This window comes from Ursus arctos, unplaced genomic scaffold, assembly GCF_023065955.2.
Source record: "Ursus arctos isolate Adak ecotype North America unplaced genomic scaffold, UrsArc2.0 scaffold_2, whole genome shotgun sequence".
Taxonomy (NCBI): domain Eukaryota; kingdom Metazoa; phylum Chordata; class Mammalia; order Carnivora; family Ursidae; genus Ursus; species Ursus arctos.
The window spans coordinates 59,495,107-59,522,920 of record NW_026622874.1 but is presented as its reverse complement, the minus strand read 5'-3'; the positions used below and the strand labels follow the sequence as shown (position 1 = coordinate 59,522,920).

The 27,814-nt window shown below is 41.1% G+C and overlaps 1 protein-coding gene across 9 annotated transcripts in view; it reads left to right on the top strand.

Moving 5' to 3' along the window:
- UAP1 (UDP-N-acetylglucosamine pyrophosphorylase 1) overlaps window positions 1-27,814 on the top strand; it is a 56,676-nt gene that overhangs the window by 16,321 nt on the left and 12,541 nt on the right. For 2 of the 9 annotated variants that reach the window (XM_048225026.2, XM_048225025.2), the window contains 8 exons: window positions 1,262-1,466; window positions 3,706-3,881; window positions 5,237-5,409; window positions 10,557-10,750; window positions 12,061-12,201; window positions 13,008-13,196; window positions 18,077-18,143; window positions 19,201-19,763. In XM_048225026.2, the coding sequence (XP_048080983.1) occupies window positions 1,262-1,466; window positions 3,706-3,881; window positions 5,237-5,409; window positions 10,557-10,750; window positions 12,061-12,201; window positions 13,008-13,196; window positions 18,077-18,143; window positions 19,201-19,293 (1,238 nt within the window). In that variant the 3' untranslated portion in view covers window positions 19,294-19,763. Of the gene's footprint in view, window positions 1-1,261; window positions 1,467-3,705; window positions 3,882-5,236; window positions 5,410-10,556; window positions 10,751-12,060; window positions 12,202-13,007; window positions 13,197-14,243; window positions 14,295-18,076; window positions 18,144-19,200; window positions 19,764-20,668; window positions 24,993-27,814 lie in introns of those variants that run through there. The other 7 variants (XR_008960284.1, XR_008960283.1, XM_026517242.4 and 4 more) reach the window with 7 other exon arrangements.

Below are 27,814 nucleotides of genomic sequence, written 5' to 3'. Positions count from 1 at the left end.
AATAAATCATCAACAAAAAGACTCTGAATTTCACATCCTTGCGAGCTGGGATAGATGGCTCTTTGGCGGGGCGCCTGGGTGGCTCAGTCGTTAAGCGTCTGTCTTCGGCTCGGGGCATGATCCCGGCGTTCTGGGATCGAGTCCCACATCAGGGCTCCTCTGCTGGGAGCCTGCTTCTTCCTCTCCCACTCCCCTGCTGTGTTCCCTCTCTCGCTGGCTGTCTCTCTGTCAAATAAATTAATAAAATCTTTAAAAAAAAAGATGGCTCTTTGGCAAAAACAAACGAAAACAAAACCCCTGCATTTTAATCCATTCTATTGATGTATAATTACATATAATAAAATGCTCTAGTTTTATGACTTTTTGCCATATTTATACACTCATGTCACTACCATTCCAGTCAAGTTATAGAGCATTTCCATCACCCCACAAAGCCTCCTCTTGCCCTGCCCTTTTGCGGGCAGATCCCCGAGGCCTTTTCAGCTGAGTTGGCTTTCACACCCAGGTGTCCTGACATCAGAGCCTGACTTCTTGACCTCTGTATGGCTTTGCTTTCCTGGGGGTTTCGGGTCTCTTTATTCCCTGGATGGTAGCTTGTCTAGTCTATTTGCATGCTCATTGACTGACTGTGTGTCACTGATGGATTTACAGGCTGGAGGTAATTGAGTAGCATATCATCATTCCTCCTGAAGCCCAGATGTCCTTTTTTTTTTTTTTTAATTTATTTATTCAACAGAGATAGAGACAGCCAGCGAGAGAGGGAACACAAGCAGGGGGAGTGGGAGAGGAAGAAGCAGGCTCATAGCAGAGGAGCCTGATGTGGGGCTCGATCCCATAACGCCGGGATCAAGCCCTGAGCCGAAGGCAGACGCTTAACCGCTGTGCCCCCCAGGTGCCCCCCAGGTGTCCTCTTTTATCTTGTCTTTCTCTTGACGCGCCCCATGGAGTAAGTAGTCAGCACTTGCAAATGTTTGTAACATCTTGTTGGGCTTTGCCCACCCGCTGACATTTTCAGAAAAAGAATTATTAATTCATTAAAGCATATTATTCACGGCTTGGTGTTTGGTTGGGTTTATATAAATTTAATTTTTTAATAGTAAAAATGTTTTTATTAACAAGGTAGTTATCTGTGATCACGTGTGGATTTCTTGTTCTTTATGCCTTGTGCAGATAGGGTGACTCATTGCTGCTACTTCTTGTAGATGTAATCCTAAAATGGTGAATTGCAGAGGTTTTGTGATACCGGTGTTTTCTTTTCTAGGACTTTTCCAGATTTCTCAGAACAAAGTGGCGGTTCTTCTTCTAGCTGGCGGGCAGGGGACGAGACTCGGTGTTGCATACCCCAAGGGGATGTATGATGTTGGTTTGCCGTCTCGTAAGACGCTCTTTCAGATTCAGGCAGAGCGCATCCTGAAGCTTCAACAGTTAGCTGACAAATACCATGGCAACAAGTGCATCATTCCGTGGTAAGATGTGCCTCGATGTGGGAGGGCGCCTAAACGTATGTCAGTCTATAACATTCAAAATGCGTGTGTACTTTATTCATAAGCAGACGTATTTCCTGTTACTAATAATTTCCCCAGGAGCTGTAATTTACTATATATGTTAAAAATAATCTGTGTTACAGCCCGATAAATGATCACAGTAGCCTTAATGCACAATATATATTCTCCTCAGGCGTTTACATCCCTCCCTGAGTACTTCTGGGGACTCATTGGGTTCTCTTAGTGTATAAACTTTATACTGATTAATAGTTTGTCTGTGTATGAATTTCTGATCGAAAATCTGCCTCCTGAAATTTGAAGGCATTTTTCTGTTGTTTCTGACATTGTTGAGGGGTCCATTACTGTTCTGATTCCCAGTCTCCGCCCCCCCCGCCCCAGCATGTAAAGTCTCTTCTTCTCATTGGCATCTGAAATCTCATGATGGGTGATAGGAGTCTATTTTTAGTCACGGCTCTGGGCGCTCAGGGAGTTCTCACAGTCTAGAAACTCCTATCCTTAAGTACCAAGTTACCTAGCTCTCCTCACACCCCCCCTTCCCATACACACCAGCTGAAAGCCCCCACTGATTTCTCTGCTGTGGGCCACACTCGGGTCCCCAGGCTCTAGTAGAATGCTGTGTTCTCAGGGCCTACCTTGGCAAGTGTTGGTGTCCTGAGCACCAGGAGATTATGGGAAATTCTGCTTTGTTTTTTAAAAGTTTTTGATTTAGCTCTTAAATCTCTTTCCCAGAGCAGCTTTGGAAATTATGTTTTGAGGGGGAAACCAGCTGTGTGTTTGAGATCCCTCAAGTCCCTAATCTTGTTATTTTAGCCCCATGTGACCCACAAAAGGTCTGCTGGTTTCTCTGTCCTGCCTGGTCCAAGCTCAGCGTCCCTACCACTAGCCTGGATCCCAGATCAGCAGATACCCTGGGAAAAGGCAGCTGCATATCCTTAGCTCCTCTCTGAAAGATTCCCACTGTCTTGAATTTTAGTTCCAATCCATGTTGCTTCTATAGCTCTCTGATGCCTTTAAAAATAGGCTTTTTGTAAATTCCCAGCTTTGCTAGCTCTTCTCAACATGAGTGTTGGCGGGCAATAAACTGTTTTTTTTCATCTTGATTCCTTTGGGGATGTTTGAGGGACATCTGTGTTCTAAGCAGGCAGTATTCTCCTTACAGCCCTGGCTCCCACTGTCATGCTGAATTTTCTTCTCTCTTTTTCCTCACGACTTAGAATCTCTGTGCTCTTCTTACGCAGAGCAATGTAGCCATGTCTTTGTACTCAAAGTTCAAAGGACCCAGGGTAACTTGTTAAACAGATATCTGGCATGGTGGGAAATTATACCATTTTCTTAATTTATTCATTCAGCAGATATTGAATGCCTGCTTCTAGGTACTGGGGACGTATCAGCAATCAAAATGGACAAAAATCCCTACTTATATGTGGCTTAAATTCTAGTAAGGGCAAAAGCTACTGCAGTCACTAATTGAGGCTTTAGGTAGAGTTTTTGATTCCTTTGCCACACTAGCATGGTTGATTTTTGTGAGAATGGATAATATAATTTCACTTTTAAGATTTTAAATGGAGGATTAGCAGAGGTCGGATTCGCTTCAAAACTTTAGTAAAAAGAACTACGAGAGATCATTAGAATATATTACATTTACTCTTTTCTCCCTAAGGAGTTTTAAATTTAAAATACAGTTTTCACAGAGTTCTAAAATGTTTGTTTAAGCCAGTTACAGGCTCTCTGTTGCAGGAGGTATGTTTCATGTTGTTACATAGATTTATTTTATATGTAGGATTAATGAAGTTACTGGAAGAAAGGCACTTGGGTAGCAGCTAATGCTACCTTACCCAGGAAGAGGGTGAAGGAAGTCAGAACAAAGAGTCAGGGGCGCCTGGGTGGCACAGCGGTTAAGCGTCTGCCTTCGGCTCAGGGCGTGATCCTGGCATTCTGGGATCGAGCCCCACATCAGGCTCCTCCGCTATGAGCCTGCTTCTTCCTCTCCCACTCCCCCTGCTTGTGTTCCCTCTCTCGCTGGCTGTCTCTCTCTCTGTCGAATAAACAAATAAAATCTTTAAAAAAAAAAAAAAAAAAAAGAACAAAGAGTCAGTGTGCTCAATGATTTTTTTTTTTTTGCTTGGAAAATAGACAAGATTGAATTTTGCCCTAATTCCCAGAGCACTGTTGCTTAGGAGATCTTCTTTTCTCTTGTAAGGTATATAATGACCAGTGGCAGAACAATGGAATCTACAAAGGAATTCTTCACAAAGCACAAGTACTTTGGTTTAAAGAAAGAGAATGTAATCTTTTTTCAGCAGGGAATGCTGCCTGCTATGAGTTTTGATGGGAAAATTATTTTGGAAGAGAAGAACAAGGTTTCTATGGCTCCAGGTTTGTAACCATGCTTATTTAAGGGTGACTAGAAATGGGAGTAACATAAATCCTTACATTTTGATTTTCTTTCTGATATGGTGATTTGGATGTTAAAGAATTAATATTTAAGATTTTATTGCAGTTTAGCAATGACTTAAAAAAAATGAAAATGCCCAGGGGTGAAATGGATACACGTTTATATTTCTTGCGGACGCCTGCCCTTGAGAACAACCTGAGCAGCTCGCAGGGTGTTCATTCTCTTTACCCAGTATTTTATATCAGCAGTGTTCGTGGCTGCATTACTTCTTGCAGGGAAAGATTGGAAACCGTTTGTTATTTAATAAACAAGAAGTTAAATTATAGTTCATCTGGAGTATTCCCAAACTGTAATAAAACAATTGATTGGAGATACTAAATGACAAGGAGAAGTAGTGTCAGTAGCTAAGTGAGAGAATGGGAAGCGTGAAGCTGTGTGCCCGGTGTGGGGACGGCCACCACCCTGTAGGGCTGCGGGTGTTGCGCGCACACTGTGTGGCCACGTGCAGCGACCCCGCGTATGATCCCAGCTCTGAAAATAAACGTGTCGACAGATTCACATCTATGTGAATATTTGGAGGAAAGACTGACAGGAAGTAAATAAGAGTGTCAACAGTGGTAGCCTCCAGATATAGGCTTTTATTTCATCTTAAGTCTTTTTTTTTCTACTTAATTCTTTTTCATTAATGGAAGATTTTACTGTTTTTAGCTCTACTTTTGTGAAGTTGTCCAATTTTTTAAGCTGTGGCTGAGGGTGTTGGTGGACAAAGTACATTAAAACAGCACTAAGAGTAGATGGGAAAAGAAGAGGCTTTTACCTGTATTTATTTTAAATCTGGCCTTCATATTAATCTGATTTCCTAACAAGTTATTTTGTATAAAAAGCTCGTGCATTTTTATTTTTGAGATGGGTGAAATTGTCACTATTGGGGCTGTAAATACAGAGCTAACTTGAATCATATAAATATTAATAAAACTTGCAATGTTATGAAATAATCATTGCTTGAGAAAAAACTTTATATTTCACAATGTATTACAGGCTAAATTGTTAAAAAAGCTGAGTTAAAAAGAAAAATATGGACTTTGGGTTGCCTGGTCCAACATTAATAATGTTGTTCTCTCAATACTTATGCTAAATTACTTTCAAAGTCACATAGTATAATTTTTCGACACCTGAATTCTTCCTCCTGGGTATTTACTTTTCTTGGGCCTGTGACATAAAACTGCTTTTCAGAGATCTTCACCCCACTTTGGAAACGTTAGCCCCGGTAAACCAGTTTTGGGTTACCTTCGTAATGGGTTTTGGTGTACACCTAACGGGCTGTTCTATTTCCCAGATGGGAATGGTGGTCTTTATCGGGCTCTTGCAGCCCGGCATATTGTGGAGGACATGGAGCAGAGAGGCATCTGGAGCATTCATGTCTATTGTGTTGACAACATCCTAGTAAAAGTGGCAGACCCACGGTTCATTGGCTTTTGCATTCAGAAAGGAGCAGACTGCGGTGCGAAGGTAATACCGTCTTTCTCAACTGTAGCGAGGCTGTCAGCGAGCTCGCTCTGTCAGCATATACGTTCCAGGACTTGAACTAGAATCATCAGGGTGATTTGAGTATGTTAGAAGCATTTATCTCTCTAAAGTAACTAAACTATCCCCTACCTACTCTTTCTCTTAAATTGGCAGCATTTCATTCTAGAAATAATATTGTATGCTTGTCCATTACAAGTAAGAGTTTAAAAATATATGTGGTTAGGGCACCTGCGTGGCTCTGTCGGTTGAGTGTCCGATTCTGGATTTCGGCTCAGGTCATGACCTTGGGGTCATGAGATCAAACCCCATGTCAGGCTCTGTGCCCAGTGTGAAGCTGACCTGAGATTCTCTCTCCCCCTCTTCCCTTGCCCCTCCCCCAAATCGGGCACACTCGCTCTCTCTCAAATGAGTAAAATCTTAAAAAAACTATGTGTGGATGATTTTAAGTCCCTGGGAATGTGAATGATTATCACTAGGCCTGGGATGGATTTGTTAATATCAAGTTGTATTGGATCAGATTAACCCACTCTTTTCCTGTGACAGAGTTGCTGGAGTAGGAGGTAAGGGAAATACGGAGGACACAGCAGATTGAGACTTCAGCAAGGCGTTTGACAAACTATCTCATGAGAGTCTTATGACTAAGATGGATGTGCAGTTAGGGGCAGTGAAGGAGAATTGATAACTGACCGCAAACGTACTGATAGGAAGACAGAGGGAGGTAATTCTTTTCAACATTTTTTTAGTTGCATGATGATGTAGGAGACTTGCCTATATGGTAGCTAATGACACGTGTATCTAGGAATAAAAGAGAACATGAAAACACTTTGGAAGACTTAAAAATATTAATATAAATACTACTTTTCTGGAAATCTGTAAAACTATCAATTCTCACCAAATTAAAGTATAATGCAATTCTGGTCAAAGCCCCAATGAGACTATTTTGGGGACACTTAACAAAATGATTGTAAAGTTTGGAAAAAACATGTAAAAGTGGCCAGGAAAATGCTAAGAAAAGGTGATAAGGAAGGAAGACGGTTGGAGATAGTCTACCAGGTACTAAATTGGGTTGTAAATAATTAGGAGTGTAGTACAGAAACCAGGATAGAATGACAAATGAGTGGAACAGAATAGATCAGTCAGAAATAAGTCCATGTATGTATAAGAATGCACGATATAAAAACCTGGCATTTCAGATCGGTGGGGGAAATGAATGAGATAACTGCCTAAAAATAAAATAAAATCTCTCCCTTAAAGCTCATTCCAAAATCAATTTCAAATGGATTCCAAAGTTAATTATATTGAAAAACCCATAAAGATGTTAGGAGAAAATTGAGAATAACTTTACAATATTGACATGAAGGGAAGACCTTTCTGCCAAAAGCAAAAGCTATATAATACAGGCTTCTGACCAAAACAAATTAGACTAGATATAAATTTGAAATATTTAGATTTAAAAAGGAGAACTGCCATAAAAGACATACCATGGCCTTGGTTGGAGATTTACTATTATAAAGTTGTCATTTCTCTTAAAATTAATCTGTAAATCTATGGCAAAGTCATAGAAGCTGGAGTTTTAAATTTGCCAGTGCAGGTTTTGTGAAATTAAGCTGGTAGACCCAATAAGACCCTTCTGGACTCTGAAAATAAAAAAGTTGGTTTGGTTATTTAAGACCTCTGTCTGTCCTAATACTCTGAGTGTCTGTACTGTACTGTAAATAGCTATTAAATTGTAATAGAAACAGTGCATTGTAAGTAGCTGCTAAGCTTTAAAAAACCAAACTAGACTGTATTTCTGACTTTGCTCCTCTTGGTGTCACTCTTCATTCTAAAACAGAAACTTAAATTTTACTGCTCTGAACTTCAGGTCCATTTAAATTCTAAATGATAGAGTGGTGAACCTGGAAGGAGCTTCAGTGATCATCTGGTCAACCCTTCGATCTCAGAACCGAGCATCCTGAGTTCTGGTTCTAAGTGAGTTCCAGGCTCAAGGTCCTTCATCACATTAACTGAAGCAGGATTAGAATTCCTGTTTCCCAACTCCTAGCTTTAGTGTCAAAGCACATTATAAAACCAAGCTCTTTAGATTGATTATGTTTTTGCTGACAGCTTAAAAAACTTTAAATTATGTGCTAATTTTTGTGAGTTTATCGATCACACAGAGATACGGGTGTAACCAGTCACTCTTCTCCACCACCTGTGGGTTCTCCAGGAGTCTCAGGCTTCCTGCTCAGCTCTGTGCCTGGCATATAAGGTAGAAGTCACTCGATGAGTGAATACATAGTCAGAGGGAACCAAAATATGACAAGACTGGTACATGTTAGAAACTTTCAGAAATGTGAGGAACCATTTATGTAACCTGTCCTCCCACCCTTTTAATTTTAATTGCAAAATCAAGATATCAAAATATGTTTTTAAGAACACCTAAGTTAGGGAGTTATTCATAGTGTGGTAGTAGAATAATTTCTTACTTCTTTCAAAGGCTCTGGTCTTTGTGAATTAAGGAATTAAGTATTTTTTATGGAGCGAGAGCCTTGAGAAAAGACGGAGAGTGCAGTGGTTTGCAGAAGTACAAAACTAAAAGGGTACGAACCACTGTTAATTAAAGGTCACTTTGTAAAGCAGTTACAGTGACTATGACGTTAAAGTGTTCCTTTGAACTCAGCTTTTCAGGACTGAAGTTGGAGAAAATCAAGCAAACTTCTCGATATTATACTGTATAACTTTCTGTGTAATATAAACTTGACTTCCGGCTTACACAGTTTACAAATGCTTTCTTTTGTAATCTAGACTTTTATAATATTTGGAGGCTGCTAGTTGTCATAGAAGTAAATATTTCAGGGCGCCTGGGTGGCTCAGTTGGTTACGTCTGAGTCTTGATTTTGGCTCAGGTCATGATCTCAGGGTCGTGAGATCGAGCCCTGCATCGGGCTGTGTGCCGGGTGTGGAGCCTGCTTGGGATATTCTCTCTCCCCCTCTGCCACTCCCAAAAAAGAAAAAGAAGTAAATCTTTCGCTGACAGATTAACACTTGGTTAGTGAAAAGTGTGAATATGCTTAGTTTTGTTTTCTATGGCTGGTCAGGAGTAGGGGCCTATGGAGGTGACTGGAAAATAAATCTCTGTGTGTGTGTGTGTGTGTGTGTGTGTGTGTGTGTGTGTGTGTGTTTAGGTGGGAATGAGAGGAATCTATTCCAAATTCCCTGCGTACTGAGACCGTCCTCACTGTGGACTATGTGAAGTGAGAGGTGGTGAGGAGTTGATAGTTGCAAACAGGACTGTGATTGATTTAAATCGTTTTGTTGTATGTTTCCCCCCAGTTTAATTCACTTCCTTGGTAGAAAGTTTCTTTTTATGGAATACTGTGCTCCTTTGAGGGAGGCAAACAGTGAAACTACACAGCCGCCTTGCGTATCCAGTCGCCCTGCCTCGCTGAGCCAGACTCGGGGCCTATAGCGCTAATTGCTGTGTAAATGAAGTCGTCAATAGTGGCTTTAGTCGTCTGCGGAGACTGCTACTGGCTGTGTTTATTTTAAGAAATCAGTTGCTGAAGAAAAGTTTTCGCTTTATTGGTGTAATTTCTTAGGATAGACTTTTCAAATTGGGGTCAGATCTTTCCGACTGCCCGGAAGCGTGCTGAATTGCTCACTGCGCAGGGCAAACAAAGCAGTTCTGTAAATACTTGTTACTGCTTGATTGTTCAGTTGGATATTCATCTCTGAATCTCGCTTTTATGTTAGTGTATCGCGTACAGTTGTTTGGTAATTGTCTTCTGAACGGTTTAGGTCAGCGCTGTGTTGGATTAGGGGGGTGGGGTATTGGAGTCACTTGTAAGGGTTGTTTGTTTTTTTTTTAATTACATACTCTGTATTTCCCTGCGATTTCTTTTTTAAATTTGAGAGAGAGAGAGAGAGAGAGAGCAAGTGAGAGAACGTGAGTCAGGGGAGGGGCAGAGGGAGAGGCAGAGAATCTCAGGCTTACTCCACACTGAGTATGGAGCCTGATGTGGGGCTCGATCTCATGACCCATGAGATCATGACCTGAACCAAAGTCAAGAGCCGGCCGCTTACCTGACTGAGCCACCTAGGCACCCCTATTCTTCCCTGTGATTTTGATAATAAACCTGTCTCTCAACTCCTGCACCAGCCTGGAGCTATTGATAGGTTATCAGATCACTGGTTTTCAAACTTTTTTAAAGCGTAGAATCTCTTACTTCAAAGTCTAGTGTGCAAAACAGATAAATAATGGGAGGCCTTTTCTTTCTTTCTTTTTTTTTTTATCATGTTCAGTTAGCCACTGTAGTACATCATTAGTTTTTGATGTCGTGTTCAGTGATTCATTAGTTACTTATGACAGCCTGTGCTCATCACAACACGTGCCCTCCTTAATATGCATCACCCTGTTACCCCTTACCCCACCCTCCTCCCCTCTGAAACCCTCAATTTGTTTCCTGGGGTCCATAGTCTCTCATGGTTCGTCTCCCTCTCTGATTTCTCCCCCTTCAGATTTCCCTCCCTTCCCCTGTGGTCCTCCGTGCTATTGCTGCGTATGTTCCACGTATGAGTGAAACCGTGGAGCCAGATCCCAGTGACTTACTTGCTCTAATGCCCCCTACCTCCTGGCCACGTCCCCGAGAAACAAGGAACATGCTGTATTCATGAATGAAAATGAAAGAAACACCATTTTCAAATGAAATGATGATTTGGGCAGTACCAGATGAGAGGCAAAATGCCTTTTTGTCTGTGAATCCCAGAGAAATTTCATCTCATTTATTCTGAAAGCAGTTGAGTGTAGTTAAGGATAAATTAATTACAACATATTTGGGGGGAGGTAGACTCCTCATTTAATTATTCCCAGTCCACTGTGATTTCCTCTGGGCTCTGTGTGTATGATGGAATTTCTCTTCCATGGTTTCATTAGATGACAAAGAGGAAAGAAATAATTTACTTCATTTCCAGTTGGACAGTAGCCCATCAACGAATGTAAAGATGGACATGTGGTTGTCTACAGTTAAAGATTCCTTTGCCTCAAAGACAATACAAGCAAAACTGCAGATGTGGCCTTTGAAAATGGCACATCTCCAGTGTAGCACTGGATTGTATTTCTTCTCCTGTTGCTGTCTTTCTTTGGGCAGGTGGTAGAGAAAACGAACCCTACAGAGCCAGTGGGAGTGGTTTGCCGAGTGGATGGAGTCTACCAGGTGGTGGAATACAGTGAGATCTCCCTGGCAACAGCTCAGAAACGAAGCTCGGATGGACGCCTGCTATTCAACGCGGGGAACATTGCCAACCATTTCTTCACCGTACCATTTCTGAGAGATGTTGTCAAGTATGAGCACGATGGGGGCTTTAAAAACTTTTCTTTTATCCTTAATCAGGAACTGAGTCACTTGAGAAGTAGAGGGACACCCCAAGTCCAAATTCCACAAAATTCATCTTCTCCTCTGAGAATCACCTTTATCAAATGGAAATTTATCTCACGTTGTAGTTGTTTTTAGGAAGATGCATTGTAGGGTGCAGATTTGTGGGAGCCCGTTCTTCAGTGCATTGCCTGCAGTCGAAAGCACTTCTCTCTTTTCTTCTCTTTCTCTTCTCCCTCCAACTGTGTTAGGTTCTGGTGAAGCAAAAAGTAAGAAATGAAACATTGTCTCTCTGCCACAATGAAACTTAAAAAAATGGAGTTATCTGCCCTACAACTACTGAATCAGAATTTCTGATGGTAGATGCAGGTCATCTGTATTTTTGAAAAGCTGCCTACACAATTTTAGCCAGCTCCCAGACTAGCATTTAGGAACTAGTGCATTAGAGGGTCAAGAAAAAAAGAACTTGAGGGGTGCCTGGGTGGCACAGCGGTTAAGCGTCTGCCTTCGGCTCAGGGCGTGATCCCGGCGTTACGGGATCGAGCCCCACATCAGGCTCCTCCGCTAGGAGCCTGCTTCTTCCTCTCCCACTCCCCCTGCTTTGTTCCCTCTCTTGCTGGCTGTCTCTATCTCTGTCAAATAAATAAATAAAATCTTTAAAAAAAAAAAAAAAAGAAAAAAGAACTTGAGCCTTGGATGGAAGTTAGCACGGTTGGATAAAAGAATAAATAAGAGCTACTTTATTCTGTCGGTCTGTTAAATGAAGGACATTCTCACTATCTGCTTCTTCATATGATAGCTTTTAGACATTTATGATGATGCTTTACTTTTTTAAAAAGTTACTTAGCTTTGCTTTAGAATATTGGCTCCGGGGTTTCAGAATATTTCCCATTCTACTCTGTGTTCTGTACCTGTGCTGTTAATTTATTAATCCTCATCTTTCCATTCCACACTTCAAGGACTCTCAGTTGGGAAAGTTGGGGCAAAGAGCAGAACATTTAATGGAAGACAGGGAAATTATGGGAGAAACATTGGTGTGAGCTGTGTGGTGTATATTCTTTAAAGTGGAGATCAGTATTGGATTTTTTAAAAATTTAAGGAGGTGAATAGGGAAATCTATTCATGTAATATTTAAATATGAACTGAAACTTAACGGATGCACTTCACTTTGAAAATCGTAGTACTGGTTGTTGATGCATTTGTTCCTGGGTGTGATTATCAGATTTTCTGGCATTTTAACTTTGGAAAGTGATTATGTCTTTTTCTTTTCCCTACTTAGTATTTATGAACCTCAGTTGCAGCACCATGTGGCTCAAAAGAAGATTCCATATGTGGATTCCCAGGGGCAGTTAATTAAGCCAGACAAACCAAATGGAATAAAGATGGAAAAATTTGTCTTTGACATCTTCCAGTTTGCAAAGTATGTTTTGAGTAGAACCAGTAAGATTAGATACAGGTCTTGAAATGTTGCTTTTTACAGTTAGGCAGGACACTGTTTTTAGGAGACACTGGGTAGCATGTAGTTGGGTATGGCGTTCTGATTGTGAGTGTACCGTCTAGACTCATTACCATCCTCTAGTATGAGACCACCAACCCAGGCGTATGGTGTGAGTTGCCTGTATGTTTTCTTTATGTCAGTTCGTCCATTATCTGACTCTCCTGCAAAACTGTGAAATTTTGTTAAAATTGTCACTTTTGGCTAAGAGACTAAAAAGGTTGAGATAGAGAATTGGCCCAGTTTATATGTAGGATGCCTTACGGACCTGTAAGTAAATGTTTTAGGGAACATGGTTTTAGATTATATAGTTCTCTATCAAAGATCACAATCGGTGTTGAGGTATGTGTGTTAGAATTTGGTCAGTATGAAAATGCGGAAGACAAATTAGCTGTGGAAGATTAATCTTCCATAAGCATTTCTAAATCATCCTTTTTGCCTTCCCCCCTGCCCCCCAGAACAGATTCTAATGTAATTTGCATTAAGATTTCTGACCTTTCCCACTTAAGATGAAGTGTTTTATAGTTTGGGATGAACATAATTTCTCATTTTGCATTGGAGAAGGGAATTCCAACTTCATTTAGTCCAGGGACGAGCATTATTTCTTTCAGGATTCATCTGAAAGAGAGCCTGCGATTGGGGACCAGGGGCTGAGCTCTGTAGAGAGGGGTCAGAGCTGTGTTTGCAGTTTTACTTCGTACTAGAGCGGTCTCTGTATGGTTCCACTCTAGGAAGTTTGTGGTGTATGAAGTGCTCCGAGAAGATGAGTTTTCCCCGCTGAAGAATGCAGACAGTCAGAACGGGAAGGACAATCCTACTACTGCAAGGCATGCTTTGCTGTCCCTTCATCACTGCTGGGTCCTCAACGCAGGGGGCCACTTCATAGATGAAAATGGCTCTCGCCTCCCAGCCATTCCCCGGTAAGTCAATGTCTGTTCTCTGGTGTGGGAACGCTTCCTGGACTTTTCTTCTTGGACCTTTGTCCTCTCTCTCTGACATATTCCTAGATCTTTTTAAAAAAGCTTATTAGTACTGATGTGGGCAGTTCCTGGTGTGAAATATCAGTGCCTGGCCCATTTCAAAGAGGGTGATAGCTTTACTTCCTCTTAAAGAGGGATCTCTTGTGTGGGACATGCGTCCACCACGGCAGCGTATGACTCTCGCTGAGGAATGGTGAGGAGGTAATCCCGTAGCTGTGCCGTGTGGTAAAGGCCGGCAGGAGCACACTCCCCCCGAGAGTGAGAGGACCGGGCGCTGCTGCTCCGCCGTCTGTGCGGCCTCCCACCCTGCCGCAGACCCGCTGCCCACCGGCCGCCCAGAAGACGTGGGCCCCTCGCCCTTCTTTCCATGGCACTTTCACGGTCGCTGAGGGAGATGCCGGGAAGGGAAAGGAAGGGCACTTACATTCACGGGTACTCAAACTTAAAAATGTTTTGGGATTTTAAAACTTAAAAAAAGAAGGTACTTCTAGCTATTTAAATCTGAGAGAAAGAACTTCTAAGCTCCGTCTTCTCTTTTACAAGAAAATCTTCATTGGCACCTAGAGTTACCCCCTTCTAAATCATTTGGTATTTATGTACTCATGTAAAAAATGTTCTGCTGTATCACTTACGTTCTTAAGGGTAAAATGACTGGCTGCATGCCGGGGTGCATGTTAGGGCACTGGGCCTTGGAACTTACTGGCCCGTGACTGTGTTTTCCCAGGAAGGAGCTGCGGTAAGTGGCCTCCCTCCAGAGCCACTTCCAAGCTCTGTCTCATCAGTAGGCCTGCTCCATAGCATGTCATGTTGTCCTCACGCTTCATCGTTGGCCATTGAGTTCGTTTTTACCCCTTCAGACTTCCTTTGCCAAGTTTATAGTTTACCATAAATACATGCCTTTCGGTCAAGTATATTTTGCAATTCCACTTCATTGTTATTGTTTGATTTGTTTTCCATTCCCATTAATGCTTATTTATTCCTACATAGCAGTGCTACAAATGGAAAGTCAGAGACCATCACAGCTGATGTCAATCTCAAGTAAATATCCCAGCCTGCCTGCAGTGCATGGTGACGGGGCTGTGCTTCCCTCTGTACTAACTGGCATCATAGTTTAGTGCTCTGCCTCTCGGTGGTCTGGCGGGGGGATGGTTGGAGCTTTGGTGGGGGCGTACTGTGCTTCCTTGGTGGCAGGTATCTGTCTGGATGACACTAACTCAGAGTCTCAGTGCATGCTGGAAATGCCGGAAATGCTGGAAATGGGGAGCATGGTTTACTAAAGAACCTGACCATGGATGTTTGAACCTGCAGGGACAGATTGACGAGTGTAGGTAGGGTGTCGGGCAGGTTACGGGCCAAGGAGAACAAATTCAGATCCTGGCAGAAGCTAGAGAAACATCACATTCTGAAGCATGTCTTACTGAATTGGGTGTATGCTCTCAATATAAAGGCTACCTGCCTCTGACGTTTCTGATGGTTCCTAATGTGGAGAAAACTGTTCTCTTCATGTTTGCTCGCACTAACAGCTCCTTCTCTCTGTGTTCATTTTAGTCTCTTATTATCCTGCTCCCAAAGAAGGAAGCGTTTTGTCTGAATCGCAGATAATTTTTAGCTGAAAGTAGCAGGTATCTTGTCTCACCTGGGTACTGACAGAGTTTGAAAAAGCCACTATCCTTACAGCTAAAGAGACAGCTTGGTGGTCTTGCTACATTTGAAAAGTTTTTAGGTTTAGTTTGAATTTTAAGTTTTGAAGATAATTTGGGAAATATGAACAGGGTAAAGGATCTGGAGATTGGCGTTGTATCCGAAGTAGAGTAGCAGGGATGTCATTTTCGTCCCTGTGATTTCTTTCCCCCCGCCTATGCCACTCACTTTTGCCCTGTGGAGACAAGTGCCTGTGGTGGCGGTGTTTCCCGGGTGTGGCCCTGTCTGTAGACAAGGAAGTGGACTCATAGACCCTCTAGTTTCTTAGAGGAGCTGTAGGTGACTGTGGGCTCTCATGCCATGGGAACCTGGACGCTTTGTTATTTTTCTGTCCCATCCATCATTTTTAATATATGGAGGCAAGTTGCTTTTAGAAGTTAAGAAATAGATTTTTGACCCAAAATTTCCTTTTCACTGAGCCACACTTTTAACCTCAAAAGTGAAATAGTTTCTTAATCATACAACTGAAATCAACATCCAGCTATGTCAGTTAAGATATAAAATGTTTTAAACATTAGTTCTTGTTTGAGTTCTCTTATTTAGTACTCCCCTCCCCCATTTACTTTATTTTAGCCACTTGCAGAATAATTAAACTGACATCAAAATTTGGCCTCAAATGAGATCGCAGACTTAAGGGACTGTTTCTATCTCTAAAGGATGCCCTCGAGAGAAGAAAAAGGTTACTTAAAAGTGAGAGATGACAAGGAAGTACTATGTATAAAAGGGGGAGGAAACAGCTGGGTGATAATTTTTGAAGAATGGAAGCAAGGATGCTGAGTTTTGATCAAGTGACCTTATTTTTATTTTTTTTTTTCTTAGCACTTACAGAACAGTTAGTTACTGAAAGTATGCTTGTCTGCAGAGTTGGGGGATAATACTGTTACTGGTTTAAGTTGCCTGTCTTCTGAGATTTTGCATTTGGTGATGGTAGCTTCTGTCTTTCCTCCTTCTGGGCATCCAACTTTGTTTATTAAGAGTGACTTTCTTAGTTTCTTGCAGTATCTTTGTGGTACTCGAAGAGAAGTTATATTTGGGTCAGCCATGTGTTCCTTGGGTTCAAAACCACTTTCTGATCCTGGCACACCAAATCCCTCAGGGGTTCTGGTGGGACTGGGCTGTCTAGATCTTATCAGTGGAACGGGTCCTTATTTTTCCCATTTGGTTTAATATGAGTCCAAGCTGCCCCAGAGGGTCTGGACCAGATTTCTTGAGTTCTTTTGTTAGAATCTGACACATATCTAGACAGAAGTGTGCCCCATCTTTAATGCATCTTTTCTCCAAATTAGTCTGTCACCTGTCTGCCCCCCATAGTTCATGTATTTATTTAGCCAACAAACATTTGTAGGCCTGCTCACAGACCTACAGGTACTGCTAGTGTCTGGGTGCTGGTGTAGCTTACATAAAAGAAAGGAGTCATTTCTTATAGCCTACTGGGAGGTCAGGATGCATGAAAGTCAAGTAACATCATCAGGCAGTATGTATTTATGTGTTAAACATATGATATAAATAATAATTTATTATGATTTAGGGGGCAGTGACTTAGATGTCTATTAAATTTTTTTATAGAAATAAATGAGAGTGATCACTGTTCAATACAATGGTCAAGGGAAGGGTGGGGCTTAAGCTAAATCTTGGAGGATGGCTAAAATTTGGATAGTCCAAGGTTTTATTTGACCATAGTTGAGAATGACTTGGAATAATCCAAAGTGTGTGCAGCTGGCCTGGTTTGAGTGGAAAGTAGTGGGACAAGTAAGTGGGGGTAAGATACAGAGCACACTGAATTCAAACTACGGGATTCTGTTTCGAGGAGGTTTGGGCTTGCTAAACTCAGAAGCCCTGTGATTTTATTGACTCCACCAAAGCTTCAAGACATGCTTGGCAAAACAAAGGGGAGCTACAGGTTGAGGCTATAAGAGACTAGTTTTTTGTTTGTTTTAAGAGAGAGAGAGTGTTCGCGCATGAGTGGGAGGGGAGGGGCAGAGGGAGAGGGAAAATCCTTAGCAGGACTCATGCCCAGTCATCATGGAGCCCTATTCGGGGCTAGATCCATGACCCCGAGATCATGACCTGAGCTAAAATCAAGAGTTGGACGCTCAACTGACTGAGCCAGCCAGGCGTCTTGAGACTAGTTTTTATGTGCTCTGTATCCTGCTGGTGGAAAAGCCTAGAGGTCTAATGCCTTCAAGCATATTAAAAACACTATTCATTGACTTCTATATTAAAAACTTAGAAACTTTTAGAAACTCAGGATTGAGTGGCTGTATATGTTAGGATGTGACCTGGAGGAAGCAAATGGTGACTTTGGTCTTGCCTTTGCTTGGGTTGCATTGTGTCTTAGCTCTTTGAAGAGATTTTGGTGAAAGTAGCAGAGAAGCACTTTGAAACATTGAATAAATCAGCTCAGCTAATCTAGGAGGTTTGGGTTGTACAGAAATTGTATATTGGGAAATAACTGACCTTTAGAACAGTACTGTAAGTAGAACTTCCTGTAGGGAAGGAAATACTCTAGCCGTGCTCTCCGATTTGGCAGCTACCGAGCACTTGAAATGTGGTTTCTGTGACTGAGGAACTGAATTTTAAAATTTTAGTTCATTTAAAAAATTGTAATTAATTTAAATTTAAGTAACCACATGTGGCTAGTGGCCAGTGTATTTTGGACAGTGCAGCGTTAGAGCGTTTGTCTGTAGTAGTTCTTAACTCTCAAGGTTGTGGCAGGGATTGAAGAGAAATATGAAGGATTCAAAGTAGCTAGCAGGGGCCCTGAACCATAATTTGTATTCCATAAATAGTCCCTTCCTTATCACATTAAAAGTTGGAAATGATAAAAAATGGGATGTACTTTAGCAGATAAGTGTATCAGTACAGGTGAAGTGCTTTGGAGACAGACCTACTGGTAATTATTGGCACTTGCCCCAAATAGTGCCTTCTGGACCATGACAAATTCATGTTTACCTAATCCTCAGGGAATTTGGTGACCATCAGGATAGAGTCTATTCTGTTTGTCTAACTGTGAGAATTTGATTATCTGCAAGCTTCTCAGAGGAAAGTGATGGTCTGTACTTTCACTCTGGCAATAACGTGAGAAGCAAAACCTTTAACGTGTTTGTTTTTTTTCTTAGCTTGAAGGATGCCAATGATGTACCAATTCAGTGTGAAATCTCTCCTCTTATCTCCTATGCTGGAGAAGTAAGTTTGATTTGTTTTTTTTCCTCTATTCTTTTAAAAGTAGGATCCGGAGACTGTTTCATATTTAAGTAGAGTTTCCCATTTCCCAGTGCCTTGCTCTGCACATCCTGGGAATGAGCAAAGGAGTTGCATTTGTTCTGAATTTTTCTCTTTGAGAATTCCTGTTACAGCTTTGCATTTGTCCCACAAGTGGGTTAGTTGTCACGAACAGAATGTTTAATGTTTAATCCGTTTCATTGACACATCAAAATGCAATGGTCTTTCAAAAAAAAAAATCAGCCATGTGTTTTAGATAAATCATCTAGCTCTTTTTTTTTTAATTGAAATATAGTTGATCCACAGTGTTAATTTCAGGTACACAACATAGTGATTCCCCAAGTCTACACGTTCTGTGCTCATCATTAGTGAAGCTACCGTCTGTCACCATACAGCTCTATGACAGTCACTGACTGTTTATATTCTCTGTGCTGTGCCTTTCATTCCGTAACTGGAGGCCTCTGCCTGCCCCTTTCCTTCACGCATTTTGCCCGTCCCCTTATCCCCTCCCCTCTGGCCGCCATCAGATTGTTCTCTGTATTTATGGATTGTCTGGCTTTTTGAAACATAATGTAATTTTTTCCTTTCAAAGGGTTATTTTGTTTATACACTTGGTACTCTCACTTTTAAGACTGGGAGATTTAGGGGTTCCTACTCTTCTAATATGTAATATTTTTTCTGGAGATCCTTGTCAGATTGCTGAATTTCAGCATCAGAGACAGCCACAGTGCTTAGGAAGTTAACTCTATTGGGTGATGGTGATAGGAAGAATGACTAACATCTTATTAACTTTAGAAATTATAATCAGAGTAATTTTCCTTTCTTTGTTGTTTGTTTTATGCTTCTATAAATCGGTCAGTAAGCCCAGTTTAAAAAGTATACGAAATAGGTTTTTATTGACTTTTAAATTCTACATCTCAACCCAACTTTTTGGCGTCCATGATTCAAATCTTCACGAAGTCCCTCCTTGTATGACTAGTGCCCACTAATTTTCTATGTTTCATTTCAACTGTTCTTTCAGGGAATAGAAAGTTATGTGGCAGATAAAGAATTCCATGCACCTTTAATCATTGATGAGAATGGAGTCCACGAGCTGGTGAAGAATGGTATATGAACCAGAAACCAAGCACCACAGTAAGAATAGCTTTTATTTTTGATAGACCAACTGTGAACCTCAGGACCTCTCCTGGAATACTCACGTTTGAATATCCACAGGGTTTCACCTTGCTTGTTGAACTCTTACAACTACTCCATATTCCCCAAGATCCAGATGACCGAGCTTCAGAAAGCATTTTTATGATTCTCGACTCACTGAAGGTCTTATTTATATTTTTTAATTGTATGTTTTTTTCCAAGCCAAGGAAAACATTGGCCATCCAGGAAATTTCCTACAGCTTGGGTATAGTCAGGGTGTTCAGCATCACTGTTCTTGGAGCTGGAAACATTTGTTTTCGAAGTTGTACATAGTAATAATATGTCCTTGTACGGATCGAAAGGTTTCTATGGTACTAAAAGTTTATTTTATCAAAAATTAAATTTTTTTAAGAAAATAATTGGACGGTAAAATAAACATTTCTTCTTGTCTCTGGAGTGTCATTTGTACCTTGAGGAAGTTATTCCACTAGGAAATATGAAACTTGGGAGAAACTTTGAGATAGTACAAGAAACCAAATTGGCGCTCTGGGGAGGTGGTGGCCCCAGAGGTTTTGAACGAATCCCTGTCTTTGGATGTTAGCCTCCTATCACTTTGTAACAGTGGCTCTGAACCAGAGAGGACATACCCTGCAAGGGGCATTTGACAGTGTCACAACCGAGATAGTGGGATGGTGGTTCTGGCGTGTAACGAGACAGACCAGGGATGTTTGTAGACATCCCACAGTGCAGAGGGCAGTCTCCCGCAGCAGAGAATTAATCTGGCCCACAGTGTCAGTACTGTTAAGGTTGAGACACTTTGTTTCATATCATTGGTTTATTCTCTTTTACCCAAATATTTGGTGGCGCTTAGGAATTCAGAAGAACACGGTTTTGGCGTTTCCTCAGGCCGGTTAATCACTCCCACTTGAGGTTTTCTCTGTTCATCTAGAGGTTGAAAAAACAGACGGGGCGGGGGTGGGGACGCCTTAAAATATATGCCATAGGTCATTGGTCATTAGTAAGGGTGGTCTGTGTCTAAAAATGTAGTTTGCATGGCAATATTGAGCTTTATAAGTGCATTTTATATAGTATGTAAGTATTGACCAAAATTTAACATCTGGGTAAATGAAAAATTCTAAAAATTATGTCTAGAGAAGAAATTAGTCAATTTTATCTTTCACTGACCAGTTGTCACTAGATGGAATGTTGTAGGTGGGTCTTTTCTTTTCTAAAAGTATAAATTTTAAGGATCACTTTAAAAAAGAGCATATGATATTTGTATCTACTAAATTTATGTTCTGTGCTAAGGTGTAGGTAGTGTGTCTAGCATATTTTCTCTTTTATTTCAATAACAGCCCAGTTTTGCTGTTGTTGTCCATTCCGTTTCTCAAAAAGACTTGTGAGGTTTGAGTTCTCCATCAGAACAAGCTCCGGATGGATCGTGAGGACAGAACCACAGGGTGGTAGCCCCTGAACGGTACGCTTCATTTCCTTTTTTCTGGACCTTCGTCTGCAGTTTCCCCTCTCCCCGTCTTTAAGCTCGTACCAACACCAGGAAGGGGAGGACGGGCGGCATGGGATGGGGGTCGTGGCTTTGCTGGAGAGGAGCAGCGGCCCAGGCACACTGGGTCCAGTGAGGCTGGAGAGTCTGGGAGCCTCGGGGCCGTGAAATTACGAGGTGGCAGCATGATGCACCTTCAGGAGTCCGTGTTAAATAATCGTTCTCATTTGGAAATACAGAATTGGGTAAAGTGGTTATAAAATATGAATTAGAATCATCTGACAGCAGTGCAGTAGAATTTACATGAAAGTTAATAATCTTTGAGTCTGGTTGAAATCACGCTTGCAAATGTGTCAGGAGCTTTACTGATAGTCCCAAATGAACGTATATTTGATTTTTGTTCCCCAGTTTCCCTCTTGCTTCTTGAAATTGATCCAGTGTTGACATCTATAAAGGAACTACTAGGGACACTTATAGGAAGATGAACAAAAATAATTTTATTTTCTAATTTCTAGCCCTTCTCTCCCCCAAAATTTGGGCCATTATTGGCAACAGTGTGGGTTCATTGCTAACCCCAACTTACTCTCTGTGGTGTTTCCTCTTGATGATTCGTCATGGTATGGTCAGATCTCAGTTATTCAGGTAAAATGAGGCAAGGAAAAATGCATAATCCAAGAGAGTGACTAAAACACAAGTCGTTCTGTTGGCTTGGAAGTCTGTTTTCCTACTGGCTGAGACTGATGCTTTTGCATTTCATGGCCCTCTTGAGAGCTCCAGTTTAGGAAAGGCATGTTGGGAAGTGATGAGGTGAGTCAGCCAATGAGGGCTGAGTGCTGATCACGTGCCCAGCCCTCTGGGCACACAGAGCCCTCTCCTTACACAGCTTGCATTCTGGTTCAGGGGATAAAATGAACCCACTTAAACAAGGCAAAGATAATTTAGTACTAAAATGTAAGGAATCAAGTTCAGTGGAAGTTAAACAAGGGTCATCATTGTGAACTGGAGTTTGGTAAAGCAGAACTTCTCAACAAAGAACCCTGTCATTTTGAGAGTAGAACTAAACTACTATGCCTTTCTCAAATTAGGGTCAGAGGTTTATGTTCTAACAAAAAAATATACCTTAATAATTCTAACATGTATTATGAAAAACCAGTGAGGTTTTGACTAATCAGAACCATGTTTTGCTCATAGTAAGCTCTCAAATAATTTAACTCTGATCTGTTGGATTTAGTCACCTTAAAATCAGATGTGTATTATGATTCAGATGCGGATTATTAAAGGGAATTTGGTTATTGTGGGGAGAAGGGGTTACTTAGCTGCATCAAAGTTGCCAGGGGATGCCCAGGTTGTGGGGTTAATGAGCAGACCTGTAACAGTGACTTTTCTGAGTGTGTTCCCCTGACCACCGGGTACATCAGTGTCAGCTGGAAACTTGTTAGAAACGCACATTCTCAGAATCCTTGCATCACACATTTGTGGGTGAGGCCTAGAAGTTTGTGTTCGCATGAACCTTCCAGGTGATTCTGATGCACATCAAAGTTTGGGAACCACTGCTCTAAGAAGGCCAATCAAAAGGTCAGGGATGTTACAAAAAAAGAGAACATACACTAGGGGAAAACAGAGAGGCCAGTGTTCCTGAAGCCAGGAGTAGGGTAAGCCGGAAACCAAATAGGTATGTCTTATGTGAGCTTTACTCTTTGAAATACCGAGGGAATGGTACTGATGTTAGCAAGAGGGGATATGGCGCTGGCAAGACCTGACCAGGATGGTTGGAATTTCTGGGACAATGGTTTCTAAACCCTTCGGAGTCTCTGGATCACTTGGAGAGGTTAAAACAAACACACACTCCAGTTCTAGGGATGCGATTCTCAGTCTGGTGAAAGCCCGAGTAGCTAGTTTTCTAAAAAGCACTAGATGATTCCAGAGGGCAGCTAGGAGTAAGAATCATGACGTGGTTTAGAAATCAGCAGGGATACCTGGGTGGCTCAGTCGGTTAAGCGGCTGCCTTCAGCTCATGATCCCGGGGTCCTGGGGTCGTGTCCTGCATTGGGCTCCTTGCTCAGCAGGGAGCCTGCTTCTCCCTCTGCCTGTCACTCCCCCTGCTTGTGCTCTCTGTTTCTGACAAAGAAATAAATAAAATCTTAAAAAGATAAATCAGCAGTCAAGGACGAGGGGAAAAGGAGTTTGGATGTGTTCTGGCTTTGAAAAATCAGACAAGGGAGGGAAAGAGTGAAGAACATTTCACTTGAGAAGAACAACACAGACAGGAAAGGCAGCTGGGGTCTGGGAACACACATTCTGGGGATGATTCCATTTTGCAAAGAGCTCAGACTGCTAGAAAGAACCCCCCTAATTGGGCTCTTTCTAAATTGTATCCCCTCTGCTTCGTAGCATTTCCTAAAGCTAGAGTGAGGGTGGTAGGGGAAAAGAGAAAGTTAATGAATAATTTGGTTTAAAAATAGGAGTTTCAGGCTGAATGAGAAATAAAAAGGAAAATGATGTGGTAAGGTGATGGCGTTATGGCTGGGTTTTTCCTCTGTATTTCATAAATTTTTGGATGATGCATTCGTAGTAATTTTATGATAAAAAGTTGTATCTTTTGTAAAGGCTCAAAGGATAAATAAACCAAGGGTAGTCACGTTAACCAGTTAGGTGCAGCCTGGAGAGAACTTTCAGGTAAAGTTGGCTCTGGTGAGGTGGTGGGGGGAGGGGAACACAGATGTACCTTCAGATAACAGAATGTGGACAGGGCACCATTGGAGTGGCAGGCAACGTGGTCTTCGTACGCTGTTATCTCAGACCGTGGCCATTACTTGGCGTGTCCTCAGTAGTGACCTATGATCATGTCTTCATTTGGAGGGACGTACAAAGCAAATATACTGTATGAATTCTAGGTAATACGCTTTGAGAGAAAGCCTTTCTGCAGGAGGCTTAACAGGAGTCCTCTGGTGGAATATAGAAATTCAGGATTACGTTACGCCCTCTTAACGATGAGAGGCCTAAGAGGCTTGCCAAAAGCTCAGTGAGTCAGTGGTGACACCAAATATGTTTATATAGACAGTGTTTTCAAAGTTCTGAACCAAGTTAGAAGGACAACGTAAGAACAGAAAGTCTATTATTATAGTTTCGTGACTCACTGTTTCCACATGAGCTCTCTTATTTCTATCTCAGTGATTCTACTTCTCAGAAAGTGTTCCTTCTCAGATTTTCTTCTAGTGGGCAAAGTTTTGTGTTGTTTTGTTTTACAAAATGATGTTTGGAACTCATAATGTACATATTTTGTACAGCAAAATATAAAGTAACATAGGTAATGTGTAGGAGATTGAAATGAGACTTGATCAATTTCCTTCTAAAGCTTAAAATTTCTCCTAATTTATATACTTCTAAAAGGTCTGAAATTTGACAGAGATTAAATCTCATGAACGTAACATAGTATCAAGTTTGAAGCACTTCATCTGCATTGTCTCATTTAATCCTTACTAACCTTCCTATGAGGTATGAACTTTTATTGGCTGGTCTGTAAACTAGTAAGAAGCTGAATTGGAAATTGAACCCAAAGTCTGAATCCAGAGACCTATTCTTTTTCATTTTTTTATTTAAAAATTTCTCTTAAAAATTCTGTTCTCTCTACACAGTAGTAGAGAACAGATTAATGACCTGTTCTAACAGTTAACATCGTCTAATCCTGTTTCATTTACTTCTCACCTCCAATGTCCCCATGGAATTACTTTATAATCAGTTCTGTGTGTAGGTATAATACTGCAGTATACATCTAAAATAGAATCGTGATGTGTGTGTGTGTTGTGTGTGTGTGTGTATACACACAACTTAAAAACCTTAATAATTAATGATTCTTTAATATCTGCCATGCACTGAATGTTTGTGACCTCCCCCCATTCATATGTTGAACACTAACCCTCAGTGGGACAGTATTAGGAGGTGGGGGGTCTTTGGGAGGTCATGAAGGTGGAGTCCTCATAAATGGAATCAGTGTCCTTATAAAAGAGACCACAGAGAGCTCCCTTATTGCTTCCACCATTTGAGGACACGGCGAGATGACCACCATCCATCTGTGAACCAGGAAGCGGACACTCACCAGACACCAAATCTGCCAGTGCCATGATCTTGGACTTCCCAGCTGCCAGGACTGGGAGAAATAAAGTTCTGTTTAGAAGTCACTCAGTCTGTGGTGTTTTTGTTATAGCAGCCTGAATAGACTAAGATGTCATCTAATAAGATCCAGCAAGTGTTCAAATGTCCCCGAGTGTCAAATTTCTTTTGAATATTGATTCATTTGAATCAGGTTTTAAAGTCCACTTACGCTTTGACTGTTGTGTCTGTTAAATGTTTTTTAACCTGTGCCCATCCTCCCTTTTTTTTTTTTAATATATTTAATTCTTTGGAAAAAACTGGTAATTCTTCCAGTCTTATTTTGTAGATTTTGGATTTCATTTCCATGTTAACAGTTTCCTCCATCTTCCATATTTCTTGAAAACTAGTTGCGTCTGAGGCTTGATCAGATTCAGGTTCATTTTTTTCCACATAAGAGACACTTTATAGAAGGTTCTGTGTATTTCCTATTGAATCTGACTAGAAGGCATATAAGTGTCTTTGTGGCATGAAGATTGATTGGTTTTGGTTTTTTTTTTAAGATTTAATTTACAGAGAGAGCATGAGTAGGGGGAGGGGCAGGCTCCCTGCTGAGCAGGGGGCCTGACACAGGGCTCAATCCCAGGACCCTGAGATCATGACCTCAGCTGAAGATAGACACTTAACCAACTGAAACACCCAGAAGCCCTTGTAATTAATTAATTAATTAATTAATTATAATTTATTTTTAAAATATTACTATGATGGTTAATTTTGTATGTCAACTTGGTTGGGCCATGGTGCCCAAATATTTGGCCAAACATTATTCTGGATGTTTCTGTGGGGGTCTTTTGGGTAAATTTAACAATTGTTGGGTTTTGAATAAAGCAGATTGGCCTTCACTATGTAGGTGGGCCTTGCCCAATCAGTTGAAGACCTTAGTAAAACAAAGACTGACTTCTCCTGGACAAGAAGGATTTCTGTTAGCAGATGGCCTTTGAACGTAAATTGCCGCATTGGCTCTTCCCTGGGTCTTCAACTTGCTGGGCTACCGTGCACATTTTGGACTTAACCAGTCTTCATAATTACAGGAGTTAATTCCTTAAAACAAATTTCTATATACCCACATCCTTTTGGTTCTGTTTCTGTGGAGGTTAAGAGAAACATCAGAACTTCCATTTCTAATGAAGATGGAATAAACAGAGACTAGATTTGCCCCTCCCATCTGAAACAACTGATAAACCAGATAAACAATGGTACTGAAGACATTGGACATCAAGCAATGAAGGTCTGTGATCCCTGGAAGACAGGGCACAAAGGAAGCAAGCCCTATGGCTGTCCGAGACTGCTGCCTGAAGAGAATTTTCAGGCCATACCACAGCACAGAAGAATCAGGAAATATCTGGTCGTCTCCCTGAGTTGAGAGGATGGAGCCTAGGAGCTTGGGGAAGCCAAGGTGGTTAGAATTCATAGGGTAGCATACTAGAGAAGAGAGAGGGGCATGAAGAAAAGGCTGGAGATCTGCAAAAGCACCCTTTTGAATATTCAGTTGAGTATGATCAGCATACATGTGTGTAAAGAAATTATTTGATTCCACATATGAGTGAAATCATGTGACATTTGTCTTTTTCTGTCTAAATTGTTGAATTACTAAATCGTGTACCTAAAAATGGGATATTGTATGTCAACTGTACTTTAATATAAAAATAAAAAATGGTGAAAAACAAAACACTTGAGGCTGAGGAAAGAATTGTCTGAAAAGATTGAACCGTGTCTGGAGTGGAAAACCTCATAATTCACAGCGTATTGGATAGAGTACCAAGAAGGGACCTGCCTAGACTAAATGCAGTTCTTGTCCAACCTAAAAAGCTTAAAAGCAATACCTGAAAGGATCAAACTGTTTCTGTGTAATTTAATGGTGTCTCTATTATTTTTTTTAATTGCTACATACTACACATTTATTTTCTTACAGTTTCTGGGGAATAGTAATCCAAGGAATGGCTTAGCTGGATGGTTCTGTCTCAGGTTCTCCCAAGGTTGCAATCAGTCAGCCAATCATCTGTAGGTTTGACTAGGGCTAGAGAATCTGATGCTAATCTCACTCATATGGCTATTGGCAAAGGCCTTAGTGCATTTACCATGTGGGCCTCTGCATAGGGCAGCTCATGACATGGAAGCTGGGTTTTCTCAACATGAGTGATCCCAGCAAGAGAGAGAGCAAGCAAGGTGGAAGCCACAGTGTTTTTTACAAGCTAATGTGTCAGAAGTGACATAGCTCCTCTTCTACAATATTGTATTTGTCAGCTCAAGGGAGGCAGAGATCATTAGGCTGATCATCTTAGAGGTTGTCTACCACAAACAGATGTGAAATTCTTTAAAAAGTTTTAGTAAATCAAATCCAGTGATCTGTAAAATGGATGATGTATTATAATAAAGTGGAGTTTATCCTAGAAATGCATGGTTGGCTTAACATTTGAAAATTAATTAATGTAATTCATCATATTAATAGACCAAAAAAGACAAATTACAAATTCAGAAAACGCATTTCACAAAATCCAACATTCATTCTTGATCAGAAGTTCACTGTACTAGGATAGAGGGGTAAATGTGATAAACAAATACCATGTATGTAGAACCTACAGCTTAATATCACACTTAATGGCGAAAGTGTGCTATTATACTATACTCTCCCCCTGCAATCAGGAACAGGGCAGTAGGTCTGTCCTTGCTCCTTCTATTCAATGTTGTATGGAAGCTTTAGCCAGTGCAATAAGGCAAGAAAAAGATATACAAGGCATCCAGATTGGAAAGGAAGAAGTAAACGTGTCTTTATTTGAATATGACATGATCAACCACCTAGAAAATTCTGTGGGATATACATAAAAGTTATTAAAACTAGTAAGTTGGTTTA